Consider the following 27345-nt stretch of genomic DNA (forward strand, 5'->3'; position numbering starts at 1 on the left):
GAAGAACATCGATGGTGTGTATATGGTGCTTGTCATGCTTTGGAATAGATTTTTTTCTTTCCGGAAGTATCTTTCATTAAAAGGTAGTTTCCTGCGATACTCAAACCATAGATGGGACTTCAAGATAAAAACATGATATATCTGTGTGTTTTGATTTTTTTTAGCAATGCAGAACGGCTATAATCTTGCAGCGAGAAGGTTGATTAATGGTTTCAATCGTGGTTGTTCACGATTAGCTATTTATACGTCCTTTATTTCAACTGTGCCGCACAGCAAATAATCACACCAAAACACATTCCATGTTTTGCATCCCCAACGATGCGTCTTTTGTTCTGTCCTTTGTCCCTGTATTTTGGTGAAAGTGTCGTGGCGGAGCGGTTATTAAAAACCGAATTCAAACAGTTTGAGTCCCAGTCATAACATTATTATTACCGTAGTTAAGAATCTCCCATAGACATTGTCACAAACTTTGAATACAATCAACCAGGAAAGTACACACCATAAATCTGACAGAATGGACAGAAAACTTCACATGTTCACAGATGATGGAACCTGATTTGTAGGCCCTGAACAAGAGCAAGTCAATAAAACGCATGACGTATAAACACCCACCTCACATGTTTCTACCAAATAACCCGCACCCAGGCGGTACTTCCCTCAGACACACAAGCCAAGGCACTGTCAGTGTGATTAACTACGCCGTGTAACGACACTGTGAAATCCATGAATTACTGAGTGGTTTTTGTATCATATGGCGGGCTCGACTATAAGTCAGAAAATTTACCCCCTCCCCAAGATGCTCTATCTCTCCCCTGTGTATTCAAACCCCCAACTCGCCATTTTTTTTCTTTTCTTTTTTTGGCGTCTTGTGAGCTTCGGGAGCTTCTGATGAGGAGCTTGTTTTCCCGTAAAGCAAGTGCATTATTTTAGAAGAGGACGATCTGACAACCGCTGGAGTCTCAAAGTGCTTGAATATTTCATGGGTTTTGAAGAGGCCATTCTTGGGGAACGGTTCTCGACAACTGCGATCTGATTTATTATGCATGTGATTGTAGAAGGGATCAAAACAATCAAAGACTCGGATCTAAAGGATTTGACATTTCAAATGTGTTTCTCTCTTAGTTTTTTCCTCACAAAACAACCAAACAAATAAGAACCAAGTTAATTTCATGAATAAATTGCTTGTTTATACTGTTGCCTTCATTTCTTGTTGTAATCCGCATCTTTGTTTTCTCCAACCCTCCAGTTCTTAAGAAAAAACCAAGAAGTTAAGGCTTCAGGTCGTAAGAGTTCAACACTTTTGAACCCTTCTCACCCTAGATGTTTTCTTTTCTAAAATTATAAAGTGGTAGTATTCTACAATTATTCTGTGAATTATTTTATTGTGAAATATTGATCTAATGTGTAAGAACAACTTTCTTAAAAACACCCGAATCCTATTTATAATTGCCTAAAATAAGCAGATTACAAAACCCCTGACAAACGAGTCAGCATCTGCTCTCGAATGGCAAAGAATTCTGGATTCAAATGCCATCTAAGTATTATTCCTGAGTATTTTGTTTTTCACATGGACATTGGTAGGCCACAGTGCTTTTGTTCAACATATATTGATGTAAAGTAAAACACAAACGGAATTATTTATCCGTGGTGCAAATTTAACTAACCTCTAGTGAATATATAATAGAAACGTGTCTAAACTACAATCCTTACTTGCCATTAATCATTTCTGTACATTTGTGTCTCTTTTTGCTTTAAATAAGGAATGACTTAGATCGATGGATAAATTGGATCACTCTACACACACCATGATTCATTCAGCACTACTGTGATAATTAGACCTTCATTGTCTCCACCAAGTCGTTAATTTGACATCTGATTACGATATGTGAATAGCAATGATATGAATAGTATGATATATAAAACAGCAATGCTATATGAATAGTATGATGCATGAACAGCAATAACATATGAGTAGTGTGATATCGTATGATAGTACAATGATACATGAATAGTATGATATATGAATAGGAATGATACGAATAACATGATATATGAGAGCAATGATGAATAGTATGATGTATGAATATAAGTAATATATGAAAAGTGTGGTATATGAACAGCAATGAAAAGAAGAAGAAATAACCATGTTTTCTTGCAACTTCTATAAACCAATTGACCCTAAACATTCACCGGTGTTGGGATATACAAAGTTAGGATACAAAATCACAAGCATACTACTGGGGTGGGATATGAACCTACAACATTTGCCACTCTAAAGGAGATGTCTTACTAACTGGACCAAAAATAAACTTTAGCTAATAATAATAATAATAAGACATTTGTAAAGCGCCTAATGCAAAAGCCTCTAAGCTAGAGGCAGTTTGAATCCTATAGTTTAGAAGCAGGTACCGCAACAATTTAACAGAAGTTAAATTGGAATATACTTTGCTTTTACCCTTTCACAGAATCCAGGGAAAGTGCTGGAGTGTGAACCAAATTATATACTCTTTATCCTGGTGTAAAATTAATATCTACTGGTTCAGATTTGTTTAGTGTACATAATCATCTAGTTCTAAAGACTCTTTACATCACCACATATAAAAAAAAAACTACAAGGGGTTTCTTTCTAGTAAATTGGGCTTGTCTTTTGCCTTGATAGTAAGTTGGCTATTAAAAGGCACTAGCAAATCTACAAATCTTGAAATATCTGAACTAATCAAATTCCTGCTGTTAAGAAAAACAAATTTGCTTAATCCTTGGCACTCCCCAGGGTTACAAAATACGCCCTGCAATGAAATTGACAACGGCCAATAAATAAAGCTTGTTGTGCAAGTATTACCGTGATTCACATCCGTTATGCGTAGGTGAGAAGTCTGGCCTTACTTCTTAAACATGTGATCATCCCACGTATCGTCCAACAGACGCAACTTGCGGAAATTGATTGGAATGAGAAGACTGGGGGATGCGATGGGGGGGGGGGGGGGGGAGGAGGATGGACTTGTAACAGAGTCCGTTTCCCCAATCTTAAAGTGTAATCAAATATAACCTGACTGTGTGTTACCAGGTTGAGTTCTTCTAGAGAATATAAGTGAAATAAAAACTCTCCTCAGTGAGCAATTTGGTCTAAGAGTGTTGGTTGGTCATTAAACAGTCATCATCATCACTCAACAGTGAAGGCAGCCATTATACAGTTTGGCTCAACGACAAAACATACTTTGGTTCAAATAAAAAAATAATAATAATAATACTAAATTTGCATGTATAACCTTGCAATAATTCTCTTTTGAAGGAGTATTAAAGGAGTATTTTAATACTCCTTAAAAGTCGGTTTGGTATTGATGTTACAAACCTCTGCTCGTCTTCAGGAGAAAAAAAGATACCACGGTTCAATTTGTCTTGCTGCTAATAAATTTGTCTTGCTGTGTACCAGCTGCTGCAGGAGAGATCATGTTCCTTGTTCTAAACACACTTTGGCAGACCATTCTTTCTAATGTACTGGACCTATTTATTTAGAGTGCTCTTCCACAGAACATGTATCTAGAAGACACTGTCTCCAGGTTCAAAACTAACTTGGAGGGATGGGATAAGGATAATAAGGTTCATTATTAGGTTTCAGTGCTGTCATTAGCAGAGGTCTTTTTCTAAGGAAGGAGTGTCTCTCTGAGAGACATGGCGTACAAGTACTAGTAGCAATTATTTATCATTTAACTATGATCTTGGAGAGCAGATTTGTGTAAATCAAAATCATATTACAAACATAGACATGGGGGTTTGAATGGTGTATCAAGTTACCTGTTTGAAGCCTCTGTACATCAACTGAAGTTCTTTCTTTGTGAACTTTGTTGACCTGCATAGCTTGTCAATTCCTTCCGGCTTGTAGCGGACCGTCTGCATCTCCAGATCTTCCAAGTCATGGTCTGAGAATGGAAAAGGAGGAAAAAGACTTTGTTAGGAAGGTATATATACCCACTCAAATCAGGGCTGGAAGGAAAAGGGGTTAATCCGGCTTAGAGCTCAGTCTCAAACAATCCCAATGGGATACACCTTCGCACTCTGATGTGAATAATCTGAACCCAAAGTCAGATAGCATGAAATGCTTGGGGGATTATGTTTCGCTAAAACAAAGAAAGTTAACACATCATGTTGTGTAGTCCATCAAGCACACAAAGTGAATTGCAAAAAAAATTACAACTTCGCTGAAATATCCTGATGTAGCTCATGGTCTGTCTTCAGCTTACTCACTTAACTTAATGACGTTTGCGATGTTCCCCATACTACACAGCACTGTTGAATAATATCAGCAACCCGGCAACTGTGTTTTTTTGGAGATTGTTTCTTTACAGTAACAATCAACAGACATCCTCTCTCTCGGACGTTATTATTCCCATAGACTAATGTTATATAATAAGTCTATGTATTCAGTGCAGCATTGCGGAAGTCATATCATTGCAGAATGGTAACGATAGCTCCTCATCACTCCAAATTGGTTCCCATGTATGTAGACCGTCCACAAGCAGAGATTCGTAACCAAATTAAACAATGCATGAACTAGTTGCCTCCGCCCATGGTGTTACACAGTTCAAACGTGGAGCTCACAAATTAAAATCACAATGGGCATGATTGGTGAAGCAAAACCCCAACGGAGCACACACACCCACATTCAGACCAAATTTGTTAATCTGATTTGATCACAATCAAAGACGACACTTCCGCTATGTTGTTACACTGATAGGCAACCCCTGACATAAATAAATATGTTTCTAAGCAAATTTACTTCCGTAACATCATAACACACCCACACACTTCAACAATGATTTGTGTGTCTTTCCAAGACAAATAGTTAAACAACATTGTTTTGGTTGTTTTATGCATGAGGGGGAAAAGGAATATTCAAAGTGAGCATAAACATATGGAGCCCCACACAAAGTATTCAACTGTTGTGTAACTACATCTTTGGAAAAGCTGCCCAGCTATCACGGAAGGTTAAAGGGATAAACAGTCTTGTTTTATGCACAACTCTCATTCCAATAATAGTTTTCAATAATCTCCAAGTCAGTGAAGACTACAATGACAGTTGTTCTCTAAGGGACTTTGTGAACAATCTTACATCTTATTTTGCTTGCTGCATTTTAAATAAGCAACGGTAATTTGTGAAAGTTTGTTTGTGTATTTTCGTTTACAAAACTATTTTCTAAAGAACAGTATTTCTGATGAAAATCTTTCTCTGGAAAAATGGTACTATTGTTTGTTTTACTAAATTTTTGTTAGTTTTTAATAATTAAGTATTTTTCATGAATCCCAATCTTCTACTTTAAAGACATTAGTATCCATTCAGTATAGGTAATTACCAGAAATAAAATATATCGGTCTGAAAATGAGAAGGATAATGTCAAACAATTTGTACTGGTAGGTTTATTTGTAAATCATCCTAAGTAATATATCGCTACACTGACATTGAATCGAGGTCACTTTACAGAATCCTGTATTAATATGCAAATTGCCTCTCCTGGCAAATTAATTTATCATATATTAAAAATTTTACTTATCATAAAAGAACAAGGACTTGTTATCAGGTGAAGTTTACGACAGCACCAGCAGAGAGAAAATTCTTTTATGAGTAGAGTTGGTTCTGAAAAGAACGTTTTGGTTGACAACTCAACATTTCGATCAGTATAGCTCTGATTGTCTTCAGAAGGATGCTGCAGGACCTTTGGTAGCAACTTAATAGTGTTATTCCACTTCATTAGTTTAAAAGAAATAACATACATATCTTTCAATTTTTACATAAATTTTGTAATATTTATTGATCTGCCTATATTATAATGTGGTATGAAAAATAACATACATATCTTTCAATTTTACATAAATGTTGTAATATTTATTGATTAATTCCAAGTGGTTTTGAAATACTAAAAATTAGTTTTGGTACAAGGGGCTGCTTACAACAATGCTATGTCCTGTTGGCCTATATCCTTCTACACAAGGCCAAGGAGCCATCATGCATATAGGTCAGGTGTTGTATTACATTCCGTTCATGATGTTAAAACCAAGTAGCTATACATTAAAGAATCTTGCACTATTTACCCTACCCAAAGGTAGATGTAACTCGGTTACACATTCTCACCGGTAACCAATACCTCCGGAGCAACTGTCACTATGGCTAGGCTATAATGATAGCCATGCTGCCAAAAGCACATCTTGCTAATTGCACCCCTGCACAGAACCAGGACAGTTGGCCCGACCATAAATTCATGATCCTGATTAATTATTCTTCACCCTTCCCCGCTGACTCGCTCGGCGGTATATTTTCTTTCTTCCTACATGGCCCATTAGCCAAACTTGTTGTCTAACTGAGCAGAGGGACTTTGACCCCCTTGCTGGATGGAGAATTCATATCGCTGTTGTTGTAAGTGTAATGGTAGAGGTATATTAATAACACATTCTGATCCAGTGGACGTTACACACTCGCAGCAAATTAAGCAGATGAGTTTGAAGACAAATTGGAGCAAACTGTTCAATAGACTATAAACATTCATAGTATGGCTACATATTGCGCCAGAGCACCTTGCAAACCAATACATGGTGCTATGGAAAAGGAGTAGGACCTCAATTCGAAAATAGTCCCTCATACCCTGAAGGAAAATACTGAATGTTGAAGCACCTTGAGCCTAACTAAGTGATGGATATGAGCATAGAGTAAGGACAGAAGCCACTATTGTTATTGCATATGATGGATTAAGAAAGAGTGTCCCCCCCCCCTACTTCAGCAGTCATTGCAATTTCCCTATGCCTCAATCTATAAGCTTCTACACAAATTTGTCGCACCACATAAACAAGAACAATTTTTGCTGTGAAAGTGAAAAAGGAAAAAGTAAGAGTGTTCTCGTTCTGAAGTTATGGCTGCCTGCACATTTTAGTTTAGAGGTGGCCACACGTATGCACTTTGTCCTCTACTCTGTTGGTTCAATGCCCTTCTCAAAGCTGTAAATTTATTTCTGTTTATAAAATAAGTGAATAAATTAACTGATGTAAGCAGCTTGACAACCAAAATAACCCATTACAGAATAATACATAAATAGGCAATGGCCTCATCATTTGAGTCTTTCTCAAAATCGAAAATATGAAAGTATGTAACTAAAAAATAGAAAAAAGCCTGAACTGTCAAAGCAATTTATGTTTCAATCTTGTTTTGACTTTGTGTCCAGTTTATCCAAATTGTACATCAAGAAAGGTTTGAAAGGAAGACGGATGCCTCTTGAATGACAGTCCAGTAGGAAGTTCTGTTCTGCTTTGGGTCATGAGGGATTTCAGTAATCAATACAGATGTACTACAATGAATCCTCTGGGTTCCAATTGCTGCAAAAACTTCCTGCTGCTTGAATTCTTCATTTGCCGAGCATCTCGTTTCCGTTTTGGTGGGCAACCGACAATTTGTTCCACAGGACACCTTATATGCTATCTTATCTTTTCAAGTGTAGTTGAACTGAATTTATTACGTACACCATGACAACAGCATTGGTGGATTGGATTGGGTTATTCATGTAGAGGTATTTAGTTGCCATGTTGGTACTTGTACGGGATGATAAATCCTATGCACTCAGTCCTGAGTATTCAATGATTATGTAGGCTCTCGTTTCTTATAAATAAATCACATTTTTTCCCACACAAGCATAATTTATGGTGTCACATTGGCGTAATTGTGACTAGAGCTAATAATGTTGGGAGTGCTTTGAGACCGCCCCTCGGGTGTGTGGTCATTGTTACTAATATTATTAGTTTATGATCTGGTTGTTTTCTTTAAACAATGCACACATATGGCAAAGGAAAAGGTCTTGCAGAAAGGAATTTAGGTATGATAATGCATGAACGACTTCAAGGGGCACAACCAATTTTTTTAAACCAAAATTACAAGAAGAATGTTGCAGCTGACCCCTCTTTTCAGAAAAAGGCAAAGAATGACAGTAATTTGGATTTACAAATCAGAGCTTGGTTATTAGTGATAGTCAAACCTTTCGTGAACAGGAAAAGGTGTGCGGGGGCTACTACCAATTTCATAAAGCTGTAACTGCTTAACAAATTTCTATGCTAAGCAAAACATTAAATTAGGCCCTAAACTCAACAAAGATGACAGTAGCATTGCACAGACCTACGCATCAATTATGATTATAACACTTGTCAAAGGTTGTGAAAATTCCTCTTAAAAGTCAAAGCGTCACAGGTGAAAACATAGTGGGCTCCCATCCTGAGCCATCTCGCTCCGTGACATGTGAGAAACAAAATCTAATTTGTCACAGATCACAGAATCCTGAGAGGCTTTCCCTTAGCTAGATCCCAACGTCCGAAGCGATCAGGACAGACGATTGGCAGGTGGAAAGCAAATTTGAAGAGTCAAGGGAAATCAAGTCAAGGTATACTTCGGCAGATAGATGTAATTTAGGTTAGGATTTCAAGCGCAAACCTGAGGCACACTTCAAAAACTGTTTGTTTCCTTCCGGTCAATTTGAAAAAAGTTTGAAATGGTTTAGGAGAATAACACTCCTCTGCACTTGCCTTTACCAGGAAAGTTTTTATTGAGGTAAATCCCTGTTGGAGCAATGCAGACGAATAACATCCCAAGACACTGCCAAATTCATGGTAAAAATAAACAGTTTTCAACCAGGTATAAATAGAGATGTTTATAAATGATTTGTTATTTTTTTAATTCTTTTTTTTTAATGTATGAAGGGGGTTAATGGTGAGTCCTTACATTTCAAACTTGTTTATTCTCTTTGAGAGTCCAGAATAACTAAACGTTGCTTTGTCGACAAGAGCGGGATTTGAACATCAACCTCCGGATGAATGTGCCGGTGTCAGATGCAATTGTGTCCGCCATGCAATACTGTCCGCTCCAGACACTTTTGCTTATGCAATCATGTCAGGGGCTATGCAAAAACCGTCCGGCGGACATGTACTGACTGTATGTGCGCGCGTAAGCGAGCGTGCATGCACTGAACCTACGTATGCAGCATGAATGTTCAAGTATATTTTTGTGATTAAGCAGCGAACCCCCAATGGCCGAACATTTCCCATGTCATTCATGACATGCACTTGGCTTGTAAAAAATGGTGACTGTGTTCCTTCGAACTAAGGGCGTTTAAATTACTGCCAGGACAGTTTTGCACGGGGGCAGACACAACTGCATATGCAAATGTGTCCGGGCAGACACAATTGCATTATGCAGCAGCGTCCGGGCGGACACCATTACAAATGCAAAACCGTCTGGCGGACATTATTGCATATGCAATAATGTTCTCTTGATAGTATTGCATAGAGGACATAATTGCATGCAACACCAGCAGTCTACCAACGGTTTAGTAAAGTTGGGTGTGATCCCTGTCTATGAGGCAGTTACAGGATATGACTAGGACCCATGAGCTCTTGGACCCCACATGCATAGATACTGACCAAATAGGGAGACCGCTAGATTGCTCAGTTGGTAGAGCGCCGGCACCTTAACCCAGGGGTCATTGGTTCAAATCATGCTCTAGTCAAATTGTCTTTGCCCAACCCCCAAATTATGATACAAATTAAATGTTGACTCGAAGTGAACTAAAAATAATGAATGAATAAACGCAGATCAGATCAACCAGTTTAATGGGGGGGGGGGGTGGTAGAATGAGCTGCATTATATCAGCAGTAAGAAATTCATCAAGTGTATTAATATGTTTAGCTTAGCGTAGGTGATGTTATTTAACGTAATAACCACGGGGTCACATCCCAAGTGAGATTACTCTACTCCCCCCTGTCCCCCTGCCCACATACTGTTCATCATGTTTTCATGTAAACTGCGGAGCACATTACTCTAATTATGATTAATGTTTTCAGAGGGAAATTGGCCGGTATAAAGTAAACAGAGCCGGATTGATCAACTCATTGCCTGGAAATTCCGCATAGATCGTCAACAAGTCGATCATTACGCAAGTGAGTATAAAATTTGCTGACTTGTGGGTTCAAATACTGCTGATTAGCAAATGTTTGCAAATGAATGTGTTTGTGCTATGGGCAGACAAAATCAATGAACGGACTTTCATTTTATTCCTTCAGAAAAAGATGGTAATTCTTCAGTTTTAGAGAAGGATACATGAAAATAAATTGTAGTTTCACTTATATAATGCATTTTGGGGACGTTCAAATATACTTTTCAGTGCAAAATCCCTTGCATTTTGTTTCAGAGGCTAAATGCTTTATAATGCTTTTGACTACATGTCACAATAGAAAAATTCATGGCTTTAGATCATAAACATTGTTGACTACTCTGCACCCCCCACCCCTACGGAGCAATAATGGTATAACCTAATTAATGTGCATAGGGTTCTAATCACATGATCACCATTGCTCCTCCGAGATGACGAACAAAGTGAATGAGCAGATGATAAAGCCATCTGTCTTAAATGTGGAGGGATGATATTTTCCTTCAAATGCCAGACACCAATGCCAGTCCTCAAATAAATACTTCTTCCTTGTGTTTTTGCTTTTTTTTCTTTCTTATTTTTCTTTTTTTTTCGGGGGTGGGGGGGGGGGGGGGGTTTGAGTACTACCGGGCAGTGAGTGACACCTCGGGACTGGTGCCCTGCACAAATTTTGGAGAGAGGGAGAGAGAGAGAGAATACTCATTATCAGTTGTCTACCTTTATCAGATTTCTGAAGATGGGCACCAGTTGAATGATTGACAGTAATGTCTCATCTTCTACACAATGATTGTCTTATCACATAGTCATATCTGTTAAATGCTGAGTGTACATAATAGGTCTCATAAAGAACACTATTGCATTTCAGTTTAACAACCTGTAATTGGCGTAAGGGTTTAAGACATCTTCGCAGATGACATTAATACTGTTTTTTTTCTTCTTTAATAGCTGACAGATGCAGTGTCAACTAAGTGCAAGAAAGTTAAGGTTAGAGATTCCATAAATTCTGTCCCCCCATACCACACATTGAGTAAATATTTTGTCAGATAGCGCACTTCTTTGAACCGGTTTCCTTCAGCCCATGTTAGCTGACCATATGAGGGACACACAGAAGGGACAAAGTCCCACATGACCAAGTAGTGGCAGATGCGATCTTGAGCAAGATGCTTTACCATAATTGCCTTGTACTTCAGATGGGATGCTCAGCTGTAGGTCAATGCACTAGGATTAATAGTCCAGAGAAAAGAACACAGAACACAATGAAAGAGTAGGGGTTAACCCCATTTTTCCAGGCATGGAACTGAATCTTTGAGAGGGCAAGACCATTTTCATTTTGCAAAGGGCACTTCCATTGGAAAATATTACAGTCTATGGGAAACTTTTGTAGGAGCACCAAGGCCATGGCCCCCATTGCCCCATGGCCTCCATGTAATTCCAGGATTTGACAGGTTTACTTAGGCTTGAGACCTACAATGATCAAGTTTACTTAAATAAGGTATCCTTGGTTACATTACCAGAAATACATAACAGGCCTTGAACTCCGCTCTTGAAGGGGTACAGCAATTTCCCTCCGGTAAGGGAAACCTCTATGAGGAAAATGTACAAATTGTACAGGAACCTTGCACAGAGCACTACAGCAATTGCTGTGAGTACCATAGGCTACTTTGAGGCCAGACATATCAATAACAGAAATAAACTATTAATAAAAAGATGGAAAGTCTGTCACTAAAACAAAAAGCCTTCCTTTAATCTTTCTGTGACCCACATCTGTCCGACTCAATAATCTTGGATCCCGACTCCCATCCTCTCTGGATGGGAATGTATCAAGCTCTTACTAGCAATCACCAGGGAGATAATGTGGAAGTAATCCAATTGAGGAAATGAGGGGTGAATCTTTTACAAGACGCAGCCTTTTCTTATCACTCAAGGATTTCCCATATCAGAGGGTAGATGTGTTGACCCGCTCACATTATTGAAGCCTACGCAGTATATATTTTAATAAGTCATTGTCGCAGCGTTGTGTTTATATATAATGAAAGTTTAAGAGTATAAGCTCACATTGTTGAATCCTGCGCAGTGTAGATTCCAAGTGGACGTCGTCGTAGCGATACTATATAAATTATGACAAACTGAAGGCACAAATGAGTTGGAGACAATAATATGTAATGTGGTTACAGTGAATTATTTGTAAGATATTTTTAGACAAGTATTACTAAATTTTATGAACTTTTTAATGCTTTGACTATGGCCGTCATATATTACAATTTGTTGTTTATAGAATGAGTAGGGTAGATTGCCTTAGCTTTCGATCCAAACCGGACCTTCTTTAGAGGCATAAACAGGTACAAACAAATACATATCCATTTATAGAAAAAAACAGGGGAAAAGGATTAGGTTTCCACAATAATCTGTACTTTTAATGCTGACACAATAATTTATTTTATCCTAAATTTATATATTCAAACACGACCGTCCAAAAGAAAACAGACCCACAGATGTCACTGTAAGTTCGGACCGGCTGTTAGCACAACAGCTTTTTACAGTCCAGAAGGGGGTCATTAAAAATGGATCCCAACCCAATCAACTGAAGAATATTTCCAACTGTAAATATATCATTATTTATAAAGTATACAAAAACTCAACACCATGCAACGGCATCAATTACATGCATTTACTGATCACGTATTTGCGTAGAGACTGCATAGGAGCAAGTGCTTCAGCTCTAGCCCTCGATATTGTTATGCAGTATCAACAGACGGTTGAGGGATCTCAGATTTCCCCCCCTCCTTCATTATGGATGTGATGAAGCAACCCAATGGAAATACGGCAGACCCATCTCAAGTTCCGCAGCGATAATTAAAAAAGTCCATCTATTTTTTTATCTTTTGCATTGCCAGCAGCAGCGGGGGTCAGATGAGACGGTTTGTGCCATCCATGGGATCTGAGCTTGAATATTCCGGCATGTAATTATTACTTATGGAATGCAATTAAGAATCCTAGACGCAGAAATAAATTTAAGTAACTGGTTCATTGTCTTGCTGAGGCAAAGTCATGATTGGACCAATTTGCGATTAAGCCAAGATTTATTCAGCAAGTGATACACAAGTACACATAAATTTCATTAGACATGGTAAATTGCGGTACGGATCACAGACGATAACTACATATTAAATGATTTTTGCTTAGTTTATTCACAGACAGCAACAGTTGTTTTCTCAGTGATTTGTTTAACACAGTTTTTAGCGTTGTAACATTTGTTTAAAGCCATTATACACTTTCGGTAAACAGTATTGTCCAAGTCCCACACTTCGTATATCACAACTTATATACAAAATAACAAACCTGTGAAAATTTAGGCTCAATCGGTCATCGGAGTCGGGAGAAAATAACGGGAAAACCCACTCTTGTTTCGTGTCATGACATGTGTTTAAAATAAATCCGTAATTCTCGCTATTGAGAATTGATATTGTTAATGTTTTCTCAAAAAGTAAAGCATTTCATGAAACAATATTTCAAGAGAAGTCGTTCACCATTACCTTCTTCTGTAAACCCTGTAAATTATTTGTAAATCTGTGAACTTTTTTCTTTTTTTCTGTACCGAAAGTGTATAGTGGCTTTAACTGGCGTGGAAAACTTGGAACATCAAGAGAGAGAAAAACACTCGACCAAATGAAAGTCAGATTAATATGCCAATTTGGTGTCATCACTCACTTTAATCTAGCCCATTTTTACATAAGAAGTTTCACTCAATACTTTTCCCCCTAAATTTGGTATTATCTCTTCAGCTGTGCACAAAGATTTGTGCATGTACGCTATGCACATTATTTGAAAGTCTGTGTTTTTTTTGTTTAGAACTCAACTAGCATCTGTCCTAATGCCTCGTGTGTGAGAAAAAGGTTTAGAACAAATTTTACTTTGGCAAAAATCAGGCCATGCATCTTTACCAAAAGACCAACCAAGCTCAGAATCTACGCATGTGCACAAGGTAATATATCAGTGTGTTACACTTTCTTTAAAGGTTGTCGGAACCATACTATTGGGAATCGTTGAAGATGAAAACATCACTTGATTAATACCCTTGGCTTCTCCACCTCTCCACAGAGACAAACCAAGCCAAGCACAGAGTTTGAAAATAATCTGCCCTCAATATCATAACAAAGATCAATAATCCTGAATAATGCGCATAATGAAATCAGACCTCGCCGGGAAAAAAACACAACACAACCGATAACGATGCATGATTTTTTGTTTACCATCCGCACGGACATTTGTATACAGCTTGGCTTTATTCATTATGATTTCCCGAAACATAGCAGGAGCATTCACGGGTATTTGCTGTGGAAAATTCATAAAATTATTGTTTGTCTTTACTGTGAACTACCAAGTGTTTGTTCTGATTTTAAAATCAATCAACTGACTAGGCTTCATTCTAGTCAGAGCTCTAGTCTGGATGTCTGTATAAAGCAATTCATAAATGGATGGGAAAACATTGGTCTATAAAACATGGGCCAATTTTTTAGAGTTGCTTAAGCATAAAGCACAATATAATTATGCTTACCAGAACAGGTTGACCAATTTGTTACTGGTATCCTGCTCAATTCTGCTAAGCATATATAGTTGTTCAGCAATTTTTGTTCTGCTTCATCAGCTTTATGAAAATGTGCTCTGGTTGACTGGCTTCATCTGTAGCTGAGGCTAGAATACTACAGACGTCTTTTCATTAACATTGTTGCATCAGCCGATAGCCAAAGCCCTTCAAATCACACAAATGACATCTACATAATTCATGGTATCTGATTACAGACACAAAAGGTGCATCTCAAGAACACCCAACACAGAATCAAGTCAATTTATTAACTTAGTTATGTACAACTATAAATCACTATCCTATCAAGTATAAATCACTATTCTGAACTACAACAAATATATCTTCAGAAAACGATGAAAAATCAAAACAAAAGCACCTACATTTTTTGTCATTTTCCCCAATAATGGAAAGACTCATCAATGATTTGGAGAAATCTTCAGGAACTCCTAGTCTTGAAGGATCTAGCATCCTGGAAAAGTCAACTGGGCAATGATGTACAATGGTGATAACGCCACAACTCCCAGATCAGTTGAAAGCATGTATGCTTAACCACTATAATCTATGTCTGAATATGCAGGTATTACCTCACGTATTAATTACACAAATCATAATACAAGTGTAGAATATTATTTTCCGCTTCAATTGATATCAATGCAAAGAAAAAGTAGAGCCATATGGTGGTACTTCAACAGCTACGGTCACCAAAAATGCATGTCACTTAAAATTCCAATTATATTTAGTTCTTTTTATATATCTGAGTAATTGTTGATAACAGTTTTCTGTAAATGTGTGAGTTTATCAAACAAATATTGAATGTATTTCATTCATGCATTGTCACAAAATTATCTTTCTAAGAAATCTGGCTGACCCATTTCCGGCAGTTTCTCATCGTTAAATGGAATAGTCCAGATTTCACCTTGTGATTACATTCCATGAAAATACATTTTGAATGTATCCATTGTTTCTATGAAGGACGCATACTTAGCAGATATGTTTGAGGGACAAATTTGTTTGAATCTTTCTTTTGTTGTTTCTGGGTTTTGTGTTGCGCATAGAGGCTCCTGTATTATGTGCCATATGAATGTCTCGTATTAAAACTTTCATTAATAGAACCACTAACCAACTAACCAACAGCCACAACCACCAGAACCACCAACCAATAAGGAGAACATTCCCGTTATCCAATCACATGACCACAATAATGATGACCAAGAGCAGGCCAAGTTACATGTCTCTACAGCTTTTACTCAGGTCCTACAAAAAAATATTATCAAAAATCCAAGCAACCTCAATGAATATGCATCTCTGGTAGGTTAATCAACTGAGTTCAGATTTGACGATAGACCCCTTGCAATACGCGCAGTATACTCACATGTGCCTATCCTGGGTGTCATTTTGGGTGTCAAAATCGTATAAAAACATGCACAAAAGAGAGTTGTCACCAAAAATGGTGTGCATTGTTCTGAGGCGCATTCTGTATTGTGTCAGAAATCAACAGCTCCCCTTGCATAACATGAAACGCTACAGGTATGCTGAGGTCATGCGCATGTTTGGATCTGCCTCTATTTTTAGAGGGTGACGTCATATGCTATGGGTCTATTTCACATCTGTTGACATTGAACATGTTGTTTTAAAAAAAACATGGCTAGGCAAACTACAATATGAGTTCATAACTCCAGATCGTTAGAACTACACAAGTCACTAATGGAAGATGATGCACTGAATTTCATACGCTTTAAGATGCTATGTAGAACATCTGCATAGTTGATTTATTTACCACACTTGTCAGACTCAAAGGTTACAGGTGACTTTGTAGCGTTTAACGTACATCAAATGACGCAGGATTATTCAAGCTTGGCTGATGACCATCATTAAGGCAAATTTTTTGTAAATTTTAATGCAATTACTATGATCATTATCAATGTCTGGATTATGAGTTACACTTTCATTTTGCCCTATTTTCCTTGTGTTCTGTTTCCAATGAAGTAAGTAATCAGATGAAGAACTTAGCAGTCAGGTTTTTCTGTGTGTTTAGAAAGTCAAGTAAGAACGCCACTTTAAAACCAAACCAAATTGCAATCAATTTGTCAATTTGGTGTCATCACTCACATGCATAGACCTCAGTTCTACAGAGGAAGTTTCACTGGGTAGTTTCTTCCCTAAAGTTTGATAAGATATGGTATTACAAAGTTAAAAGAGCAAAGAAATTCAACATTATTTTTGTCTGACTGGGCGTAATGAGATAACACAGACATGAATGTTCTCTTAGGAGATACGTTTGAATTTTGCTTTAAAAGCTCCCGCCATAAGTTGTAACATATTGTACCCTCGTATTTCTTTCCTCAATTCATTTTCACATTCCTAACTAAAAATTATTGATTTGTGTTGACTTCCTGGTGACTTTTGTTGTTGCTGTCCTCAGCGTTAACACGTCTTCGGTGATTTTACATTTTGATAATCAATTTCACAAATCCTTCAGCGACAGCTGCTATACATCCCAATGTTATCACAGGAAGATGGCATTGAGACATGCATGATAGGACAAAGACTGAAAATCATTATATTTTTAGTTTTTAACTGAAGTTAACATAAAATATTTTAAAGGCGGGGTGCACTTTTGTTAATACCTACTACAAGTTAATGACCATGAAAACTTAACTCGTAAAGTGCATTATGGAGAGCTGTTTAACAATGTTTAGAAATGACCTCCTTTGAAGTTATGCATGTTTTGAAGATGGAGGTAATTCTTCACCCAAAATTTGAATCTTAGAATTGCTTCAGGCATGAAGCACTTCTCAGGCATCTGAAAACAAGGGTGTTTTTCTTTCTTTATTTCTTTGGAAGTTCAATGACCGATTGAGTATAACAACCTGCCTTTAAAACCAGAGACAATGCTACAAACAAAGCGTTATCATACAGTGTGCCGAGCACATGCTGATTAGAAACTAATCTGTACCAGCCAAAATACCATTTTCAATTCTATTGAATAGAAATGTTTTCTATGCAAATCTTCTTGGCTTAGCATACAAATTTGATGTTATTGTTTTTCATTATCATTGTATTTTCTTATAATGACATCAGGGAAGTACACTAAAAAGTGCATTGCACTTAAGTGCATTGCATTGAAATGCGCAGGCCCAAAGAGACACGTGTGGAGAAGATGATGAAGAAATCTTATTTTTATTTAAGATGTGGGAGGAAACCCCTACTGGGAAAACCCACGCAATCAAGAACTAAAAACCCAATCCACATGCAAGGTTTTTGGTCTAAAGTGAGATTCGAGCCAGGGTCCACACGGGTAAAAGGCAGTACAGGGAGAGAAACAACTGAGCCAACTTGATGGCCCAAAATGTCTCAACATTTTATGAAGTAAAAGTGAATCATTTAATTATACAAGACCAACCTGTCCAACTCAGCATTCATCATGGACACCATTTGTACTTTCATAGATGAATATTAAAAAACACATAAGCATGGCTGTAAACGCAGATGTAGCAACTGTAACTGTTTAGTGAGTGGCAGGGAGTTTCTAGAAAAAAGTTCAGCATCCAATATCTCCTTAATATATAGATTAATAATGAACTGCTGGTGTTAACAGGGGAGGGGGGGGGGGTTCATCACAAGTAGTAAACTCCTATTCATCCCTGCTCAGCTGAACTTTCTTATAATTTTATGGGGAGCAACTTAAAGAGGCTTATGATCTATGGTTTTGAATAAACTCATTACTATCCTGGCCTAAACAGGTAATTGTTTTCGTTCACCCTGCTGAACGGAAGCGACTATGACACGCACAACTTTGGCAGGATTACAACCTCACTCCAAGTTGGCTCAATTATTTGGTGTGAAAACGTTTTCATCATTTCTAAAAAACTACAGCACCTCATAATATTTAAAGGGAGGCTTTCTACCATCATCCGCTTTAAACCACATAAATTTAGTGTAAATCTGTGAAAATTTGTGTCGTACAAAGAGTAACAAAACCCATTAGGCTGAACATGTTACTGCTTAACAAAGAAAAAGGAGGACACTAGTCACCAATAGTACAAGGGACATTGCATCTAGGCTAGTAACCCTATCCTCTTCTTTGTGCTTAAAGCCATTATACACTTTCGACACAGAAAGAAAAAAAATTAACAGAAATTACAAATAACTTACAAGGTTTACAGAAGGTAATGGTTAAAGACTTATCTTGAAATATTATTCCATGAAATGCTTTACTTTTCAAGAAAACATTAAAATAATTATCAATTCTCATTGTGGAGAATTACGGATTTATTTTAAACACATGTCATGACACGGCGAAACGTGCGGAAACAAGGGTGGGTTTCCCCGCTATTTTCTCCCGACTCCGATGACCGATTGAGCCTAAATTTCCACAGGTTTGTTATTTTTTATATCAGTTGTTATACACGAAGTGGGGGCCTTTGAACAATACTGTTTACCGAAAGTGTCCAATTGCTTTAAGTACCTGTATAACACTGGGTTTTGCCAACGGTTTCTATAAAAATGCTTACATCCTCTATGATTATGACCTTCCTAGAATGAACTACACTTACTTGAATCTGATATACTGGTGGGTGGTGGAAGATAGGGGGCGGAGGCGGAAACTTGAAGACAACACAAACAAAATACTCTGAGCTACATTTGAAGTGAGATTGCCCATATTGCTCTCCATCAAGCAGCATTAACCAATTCATTGCTTGATAAATTCCACTTGAAAGGCAATTTATTTCCTCCGTCTCTGTCTCATGTGTGACAGCACTAAACAGCAACTAACTGCAAGATATTGTACATAATTGGTCTCCGAGGATTAAGAACTCTTGAAGGAAACTGACTTGAATCCACTCATGGGACAACAAATGAAAGCATGAAGTATATTAGTCAAGACAGTCATCAAAGGAGGGTATTGAGTTTCGACTTCGGCAACTTTCTCAGCAAGAAACTTTGAGACAAGTTTAGTTTACAACATACTAGAAGGAATGCAAAAATGTATCTATAAGAAACAGATGCTAAATCAGATTCACAATATCATTTTAATATTGTCCCATGCTGTTGTTTGAAATTACATTTTCAATCATCGCAGCACGGCATCAAACAATATCAGCGTAGTGTAACGCAAATTGTTGATACTTGAAGGAGGAAATAAAAGGCGATTTTTAATCCAGATGAAGAAGCCATCCTTTGATTGCTCACTCATACCAAAGTGGCATTTTTCACAATAATTTCTATGGGGCTAACCAACAGATTTAATCACATTCATCGATTTTTGTATTTATTCCTCTACCGTCTCAACACTTGGCACTATGATAAACTTGATAATATCACAACAGAGTATTTACTCAGTGAGCAAGTCACAGAGCCTTGAAACTGTAATAGAATATGGCTGCAGCGTTCATCCTAACACATTCTACTTCTCGGTATATTCATCGGGTGATTGGTGAAGAAAAAAGCTGATGGGGCTCACAGCATTGAAGATACAGATGAGTCCAGTGAGACAGCATGCAATATTTACAACCGCATAGAGTATCAGGCTGGATGTAGTAGACGTGTGGCCGTATACACTGCATGCATAGACTGAACAACATGGGGCACTGCATGAGGGTTGCATGCAAGCACAAAGACTAACTAAAAAATAGCAGAAATACAGTATAAATGCAATAAGAAACCTACCTGAGGTGATGGTAGCAAATACTGTTCCCATTTTCCCGCGTGTGGCCAACCCAAAATACTCCTGAACCCGGGCCAGGGTCGATGAGCAACCGCTTAACTGTTCCCTAAACATATTTCATCTAGTTTGGCCAAATACTGGCCACAGTGTTTTATGTAAGAGCGGATATGCATGGCTTGTTAGGGGCACCTCTGTGCTCGAGGGAGGTTCTAGATCATCATCAGCCGGGTGTGCTCAAACGTCATCACGTATTTTTTTCACACTCACCGTGGGGCCCAACCATCTCTCTCACCATGCTGTTTTCTTTTCCTCCATTAACTTTTGTTTTGTTTCTTCTTTTTTTTCTTCTTATTCTTCCTTTTCCCATCTATGGAGCCAGTGGCAGGGTTGGTCGTATACTATACATGACAGCAGGGTGGAATATGACATAGATCATAGGGAGCTACTACTGAGGAAGATGGGGAGATGGTAATCAGGATTGTGAACGTGGGTCTCTATGTGATGGGTGAGTGGAACCCTTAAGGTGCTGACTGGAAACAATGAGCCGTGACCATCTGCACTCTTGGGGCCAAGACGGCCAATCAATTATTCATATTTCTCAGGAAATTAGTACAAGTTTGTTGATGTGGACAGAGGGGGGGGGGGGGGTAGGTGTATAAGGGGGGGCTTTCAGGATCGATGACTTGCAAGGGATTAAAAGGAATTTTCTTGATGTATAAGGGTAGGTGTGATGTAGTGGAGTGATTGGCACCAGATGTTTTGCAACAAGTATACGTAGGAGTATTTATTTCTTACAAATCCTTCAGTATTTAACTTGGTTTTCTCAGAGCTAACCGAGTCCTGTCAACAAGTAGTCCTTTTATGTGTACTGTGCTCAAATTAGAATAATGAATAGATTAATGTTTTAAACATGTTTACAGAGAATTATTTTCTTCCTTTTTCAGCCAACTTACGCAAGGCGTTTACAATATTAAAACAAATTTTAATCTTTCCTAAGTTAATTTTGTTTACTTGCTTTTCTCTAAATAATAAAAAATTTAAATAAAATTATGGGGCAAATTTATAGTGCAGCTAGCTATGTTTTTATGAGTTTATGCATTGGAAATTAGTTTGGGATATTATGTTTTTCAGACCTATGCAAAATGTTCACTCTTAGTCCAGATTAATTACTGTTTGAAAATAACATTGGAAAGAAAGGAAGGTAGCGTCACATTCACTCAGCCACAACATGACTCAAACTGTTACATCTTACAGCAAACTGTCAAAACTCATTACAACAGGGACAAGGATAACTGTGAACTCGGTGTCATTTTATTGGATGATTGGATTTTGTGGTTTTTGCCAATCAAAAGATGTAATGTGAGACTGTGATTATGTATTCAGTGTGATATGAATGGGGTTAGAAACCTCTGCTAGGATGTGAATGCCCATTGTTAGACCTAACTGTGAACTGTTAAGTAGCTCATAACAATGAATTCACACTATGTAATGTCACACCAATGATTGTCAGTATGCTATACTAGGCTTGACCATTAGTCTTTCTGTTTATTTTAGCTAATTGATAGTGTCTCTACTCTAGACAATATGACTAAATACAACACTGTTGTGTCTAGTAAATGGGACTGTCCTTATGATTATAGTAGACTGGCTTCAGGTCTGTATGCTTCATATGTTTCAAAGGGCAAGGCACAAAGGCATTTTCTCTTTGGTAAAGGGCATCCTATGAGGAAATTTTCAAGGGGACCAAAGCAAAGACCAGGGGGCACGGAGGCAATCGCCTTTGTTGCCTCCATGAAGTATCAGACTAGCGGCTTTATATGTAATAATGAACTCTAACCCTGTTACTGGATGCGCGCACTGGTCCTCACAACACAGAGGGCGCCGTCATTATTATACAATGATAGCTCTTTCAGGGTATAGGCATTTCAATATGAGAATATAAAATTTAAGTATTAGACTAACATGGATTTTCAAAGGAGAAGTTGAAATTTCAATATGAGATTTGAAAAAGTATTGGAATTTCTTAATAACAAAATGAGAATTTGAAAATTCAATATGAGAATTTGGCATTTCAGTGTCAAAATTTAGCATTAATATTAGTTTAACATTTCACATGCGTCATAAATTGGCCCAAATTTTCACAGTGGGATAAATTGGCCCAAATTTTCAGTCTCATGCATTCAGGCCGGGCTAATTAAATTGACCTATTTATAATGCATGTATTTATTGGAACACACCACTATGTGACCTTAATGACCTTTTTGGAAGTTCAAGTGATAACCAAAATAAATGTTTAGCCTTCGAGAAAGACTCTGCTAGGGTCGAAACATCAGGCCATTAACAATTCTTTTGCGAAGTCAATGTTTTTTTCCGTCATCTTTGATCCTTGTGTGTGTGACTTGACTGCAGTTGTTGTTTCTTAAACATTTATCCGAAGTAATTATTCACAGCTTGGCTTTACACACATTTAGTTCTCCATCTGTTCAAAGTGAACTTAAATATGAATTGCTATCAAAGACAGCTGATGGATAGATCAAGGTCTTCAGTTCATCTACATTCTGAAAAGCCGTCTGAAATCTATTATTCTTTCGTGAAATATAATAATTAGAATTTCTGCCTTACCATCACGTTAAACGGTGGTTAAAGGCCATGGACAAGTTTGGTATTTGTCAAAGACCAGTATTCTCCCTTTTGTATCCAACAGCTCTCCATTGCTCATTACCAAGTAAGTTTTTACACTAACAGTTATTTTTGAGTAATTACCAATAGTGTCCAGTGCCTTTAATATTTGAGTGAGAAATTACTTCTTTCTCAAAAACTACGTTACTTCAGAGCGAGCCGTTTTTCACAGTGTTCTATTCTTTCAACGACTCTCCATTGCTCGATAGTTTTTATGTCACCAATTATTTTGAGTAATTAGCATTACTGTCCAAATCATGTTTTAAACAATATCCTGCATCATATTCATAATTCAAGTGAGAAATTACCTCTTTCTCAAAATCTATATTACTTCAGAGGGAGACGTTTCTTACACTGTTTTACACTATCAACAGCTCGTAACCAAGAAATGTTTATATGCTAACAGTTATTTTTGAGTAATTAGTTTACCATTTGTGTCCACTGCCTTTAACCATTGGTGTGCTATTAGACTGCATCTCATTCATAGCACTATTCTCAGCACCACCACAGTGCCTGAGAAAGACATTCAAACAGACAGCTATAAAAACGTAAAACGCTTTTGTTATCGTCCTTGTAAATGTCACAATCGTGACCGGGGGATATTTTCTGACCTGTGCCCAAGAGGCAGGAGTAATTCCATCAAAACTATTTTTTTCATGTGAAGTGATCGGCAACAAATAGGCACAGCTGTAATGTGGGTCAAACCAATAACAAATTGTTGCCAGGTTTGTTTTCCAATCTTCGGGGACGGTAAAACGACGAGGGTTCCGAGAGCTCTGGAGTTTTAAATACAGTATCCAACTGAGGCCATGATAGTTGTGTTGGCCTTTCATGCGTGGCTTTTCTGATCCATTAATAGCAACTTCAACAGTATCTTCACCAGGGGTATCGCATGATGCTGAGGTCTATTTGAAATGGATTCCCCAAGCTCTAACCACAGTCAACATTTGTATTCATTTCAGTCAAGTGAAGAGCTATACTGTATCTACAATTCATCAGTGTGCAAACTGAAATGTCCCAAATTGTCTACAGCAATTATTCATTCATTTGATTTAATATGAAGTGAGTTGTCCACAATACTGATTCATTTGATCTAATTTCCAAGTTTTGTGATTCAGAATTGTGTATGGGTGTTCACTGTCTATTACGTTCACTGTCTATTACGTAACTACGCAAAAGCTTGCCCCTAATCACGTGGCATAGCCCCTAATCAACTGTCTCGATAGTCTGAGGAATTCAAATGTAAGCGGTGCATCATTAATAAGCAAGTCATTGTATCAGACATTATTCAAATCTAACTTGCAAATGGCTTATTAAGATTAAGACACATCTATTGCCATAGATGACACTAGAGGAATGTCAGTGGGAATTCCAGTCATGTGGTCAATGGTAAAGATTAACCTGGGATACAGTGCGGGGCATCTTTCCCTTCTTGTTGCATTGGAAAGCATATAAAAAGTGCATTATCCCAGTGTTCAGAGCTGCATGTATTGGTAGGGTTTCCATTGGGTGGCATTTAGAGCTATGGATTGTGTGACACTCATGTGTGCTTGAAATGCAGGTCAAAAGTAGATTGACTTCTAGTTTATCGCAATGTTTTGGTACGGCGTCCAGCAACAATGTGACTTAAGAAAACTGGTCCCTCTATGACATAACACAAAACTATAGCACTGTCAAAGAGTTAATACACAAGTTTGTTGATAAGTCTGCCAACAGTTTCCAACAGCTTGATTATTACACTATAAATGAAATCTCCCAAAATACCAATCTTACGCAGACACCTTTAAGAAGTTCGCATGGACGATGTGAGGCGCGCATTATGCCTACAGGATTAAAGACAACAACAGTAGAGGCTCTCCATTGCAGAGAGAAAAATCACTCAGCAACTCTTGGTCGCGACCGACAAAAACTCTATTCCATTAGAGACAGGAAAAAAATCAATTCAGGAGTGTTGACAAAATAGGCTTTTTGGAGAGCGACAAACAGTGGCTGGGAGGGAGGGGGAGAAAATTAAGAGCCTTAGAGAATCTGGCAGGTGAATGAATTCATAGACTTAACTAATACAATTTTGTAGGGGGGTGGGGTGGACACAGCGCCAAAGAAACAACTCCTTTTTACTCTAACTTCACTGAAACAGAAAAGAGTATATTTGTTTTTATAGGTCTATGAGTCTTAATCACGTCGGTTTAAAGTGGTGGTGAGAAGAGGCAAATAGAGTGTTTTTCCATTTAACAAAATGTTTTGTTCAGGACGTTTCGATGTAAACAAACAGTGTTTGTTGACTCATGTTAAAGGGGATTTCTCAATGCATTATTCCTGTCCATTGCAGAGCGACAAATGACATGTCTTTGATACTCTAGAACTAGCTGCATTAAAAGCAGGACAGTTCTCTTCAGAACTGAGAAGTCTCCCGCATTCAAGAATATCTACTCCGAGTCAGAGGTAGTAGAACATAAAGCAAAACATGTTCTCAATATAACCTAATCCACTTGGCAAAACACACATGGTGTTACCCCAAACCAAATATAAAGCATAACCACTGACAAGATTGAAAAACCTTTAGAACAATTTGAAATCTGAAGTCTTTCCATGAAACATGGCTCCAGTACCAGTATATTCTTGCGATTCTGCCAAACTAACATAATAAAATCATAAGCACATAGTCGACCTAATTGATGACATTCTTACTGGTTGTTTGCCACTGAAAACCTGACAAGACCGAACGATGACAAGTTTTGTGCCTTCCTGGGGACAATTTCATAGCGCTGCTAAGCACAAAAATTTGCTTAACTTGACATTTCTCCCTTGATAAAAACAAGAATGCCAACCAAATTTCCATGTGATTTTCAGGACAAGCAAACAAAAGCTGAACACCAATAAGAAGCAACATGCAACAAATGGAAATTTGGTTGGTAATCCTGTTTTTATCAAGGAAGAAATTTCATGCTAAGCAAATTGTTGTGCTTGACAGTGCTACGAAATCGGGCCCTGGTCTCACACACACAACTAATTTACAGGTACACATAGGGCCTAGGCCTTGCATTGGACATTGTGGCTGTACTGTGACAAATAGAAAGACCCATTTTAACGGTTTCCTTACACCATTCAATGTGGTAACCTTTAGAAAAAACTTCAGTTCAATTCTGGAAGTAAGTAATGTCAGCAGAGACCGCATAATTCCTTTTAAAAATAACATGTCATGCTGGCTGCCTGTCACTGAAGGCTTTCCTTTGATGTGTATTAGCCAACGTCAATATTGTAAGCAAGTGTCATTGGCCGTACAATGGTAATAGAAATAGCGAAGACTTATAAAGCGAACATATTCATCAAAGGTGCTCAAGGCTGTAACAAGAAAACAAGAAAACCGAAGGGAACAGAACCAAAGGGAACAGAACCAAAGAAAATCAGACCAACCCAGAAATGATGTTGACGTGAGGTGTGTTTTGAGAGTTTGAAGGAGTCAATAGTATTTGTACTTTTTATTTAGGGTTTTAATGTGAAGAGATGTGGTGCTTCACTCAAGGATAATGTTCTGTTCCCCAGATGCCATGCGGTTTTACTTCTAGAAGAAGATATTTATTTCCAGATTGAAGGTTGCGATATGGTTTATAGATGTTGAGCATGTCCAGGATGTACGTTCATGCTTGCCCATTAAGTGCCTTAGAAACAACCAGCATAATTCTGGATAATATTGGGAGTCAGCAGAAATGTTTAAGTACACGTTTTATATGAGTGTGTTTTTTCCTTTAAGTGACAGTATTCAGTAGGTGTTGAAGATGATAAATTTGGACATCTGGAAGACCAAACAAAATTTCCCAACGTCACGACAAGATACAACAAACGGAAGACAAGCTGCTCTTTACAAGGGGAATATAGCCTAATTAATTCACTGATGGTAGATATGTATTTATTTGGAACAGAAATACAGATATAGTAAAAAATACACAGAATATAAAAATAAACTCACCTATTACTCCTTGCATAATTCAAACTATTTCTCGCTCTCGTTTTTTGGCTTGTGAACTAAAATAAAGGTGTACGCCAATAAGCCTGGATGCCATGCGTATGCTAACCAACCCACCTTGATCTTTAAGTGTCAAGAAATGTCAGGTAAATTTCAAAGCATTCAGCATAATGTCAGGCTATTGATCATTGCAAAACAAGTCAAAGGGAAGTAAACTTTATGCAAATGTTTATTCAAGGATGACCCAACAAAATAGTTTCTATTGTCAAACAACAATAGGTTACGCTCCATGCAGTTCTTTTCTGTTGAGCTTGTTCAATGTGACCTTTACTTGTTGCATTCTTTCAAAACATAAAAAGTTTTTAAAAAAAAATTGTTGACTTTCCCAATACTCCTTCCCCCCCCCCAAAAAAAACCCCAAAACAAAACAAAACAAAACAACTCTTGTACCATGCCCCCTAGCAAATTCATTTCATAACACATGGGTAAATGCATAGCT

The 27345-nt window shown here is 37.7% G+C and overlaps 1 protein-coding gene across 6 annotated transcripts in view; it reads right to left on the bottom strand.

Annotated features, from left to right (window-relative positions):
* LOC117294438 (Kv channel-interacting protein 4-like) overlaps positions 1-26962 on the bottom strand; it is a 48125-nt gene extending 21163 nt beyond the window's left edge. Inside the window, exons 1-2 of one of the 6 annotated variants that reach the window (XM_033776839.1) lie at positions 26850-26962; positions 3793-3917 (exon numbers count right to left, since the gene is read on the bottom strand). In XM_033776839.1, the coding sequence (XP_033632730.1) occupies positions 3793-3917; positions 26850-26865 (141 nt within the window). In that variant the 5' untranslated portion in view covers positions 26866-26962. Of the gene's footprint in view, positions 1-3792; positions 3918-4242; positions 4464-15907; positions 15940-20205; positions 20425-20470; positions 20525-26849 lie in introns of those variants that run through there. The other 5 variants (XM_033776835.1, XM_033776834.1, XM_033776836.1 and 2 more) reach the window with 5 other exon arrangements.
* Positions 26963-27345: the final 383 nt, after the last annotated feature.

This window comes from Asterias rubens, chromosome 9, assembly GCF_902459465.1.
Source record: "Asterias rubens chromosome 9, eAstRub1.3, whole genome shotgun sequence".
Classification (NCBI taxonomy): Eukaryota; Metazoa; Echinodermata; class Asteroidea; order Forcipulatida; family Asteriidae; genus Asterias; species Asterias rubens.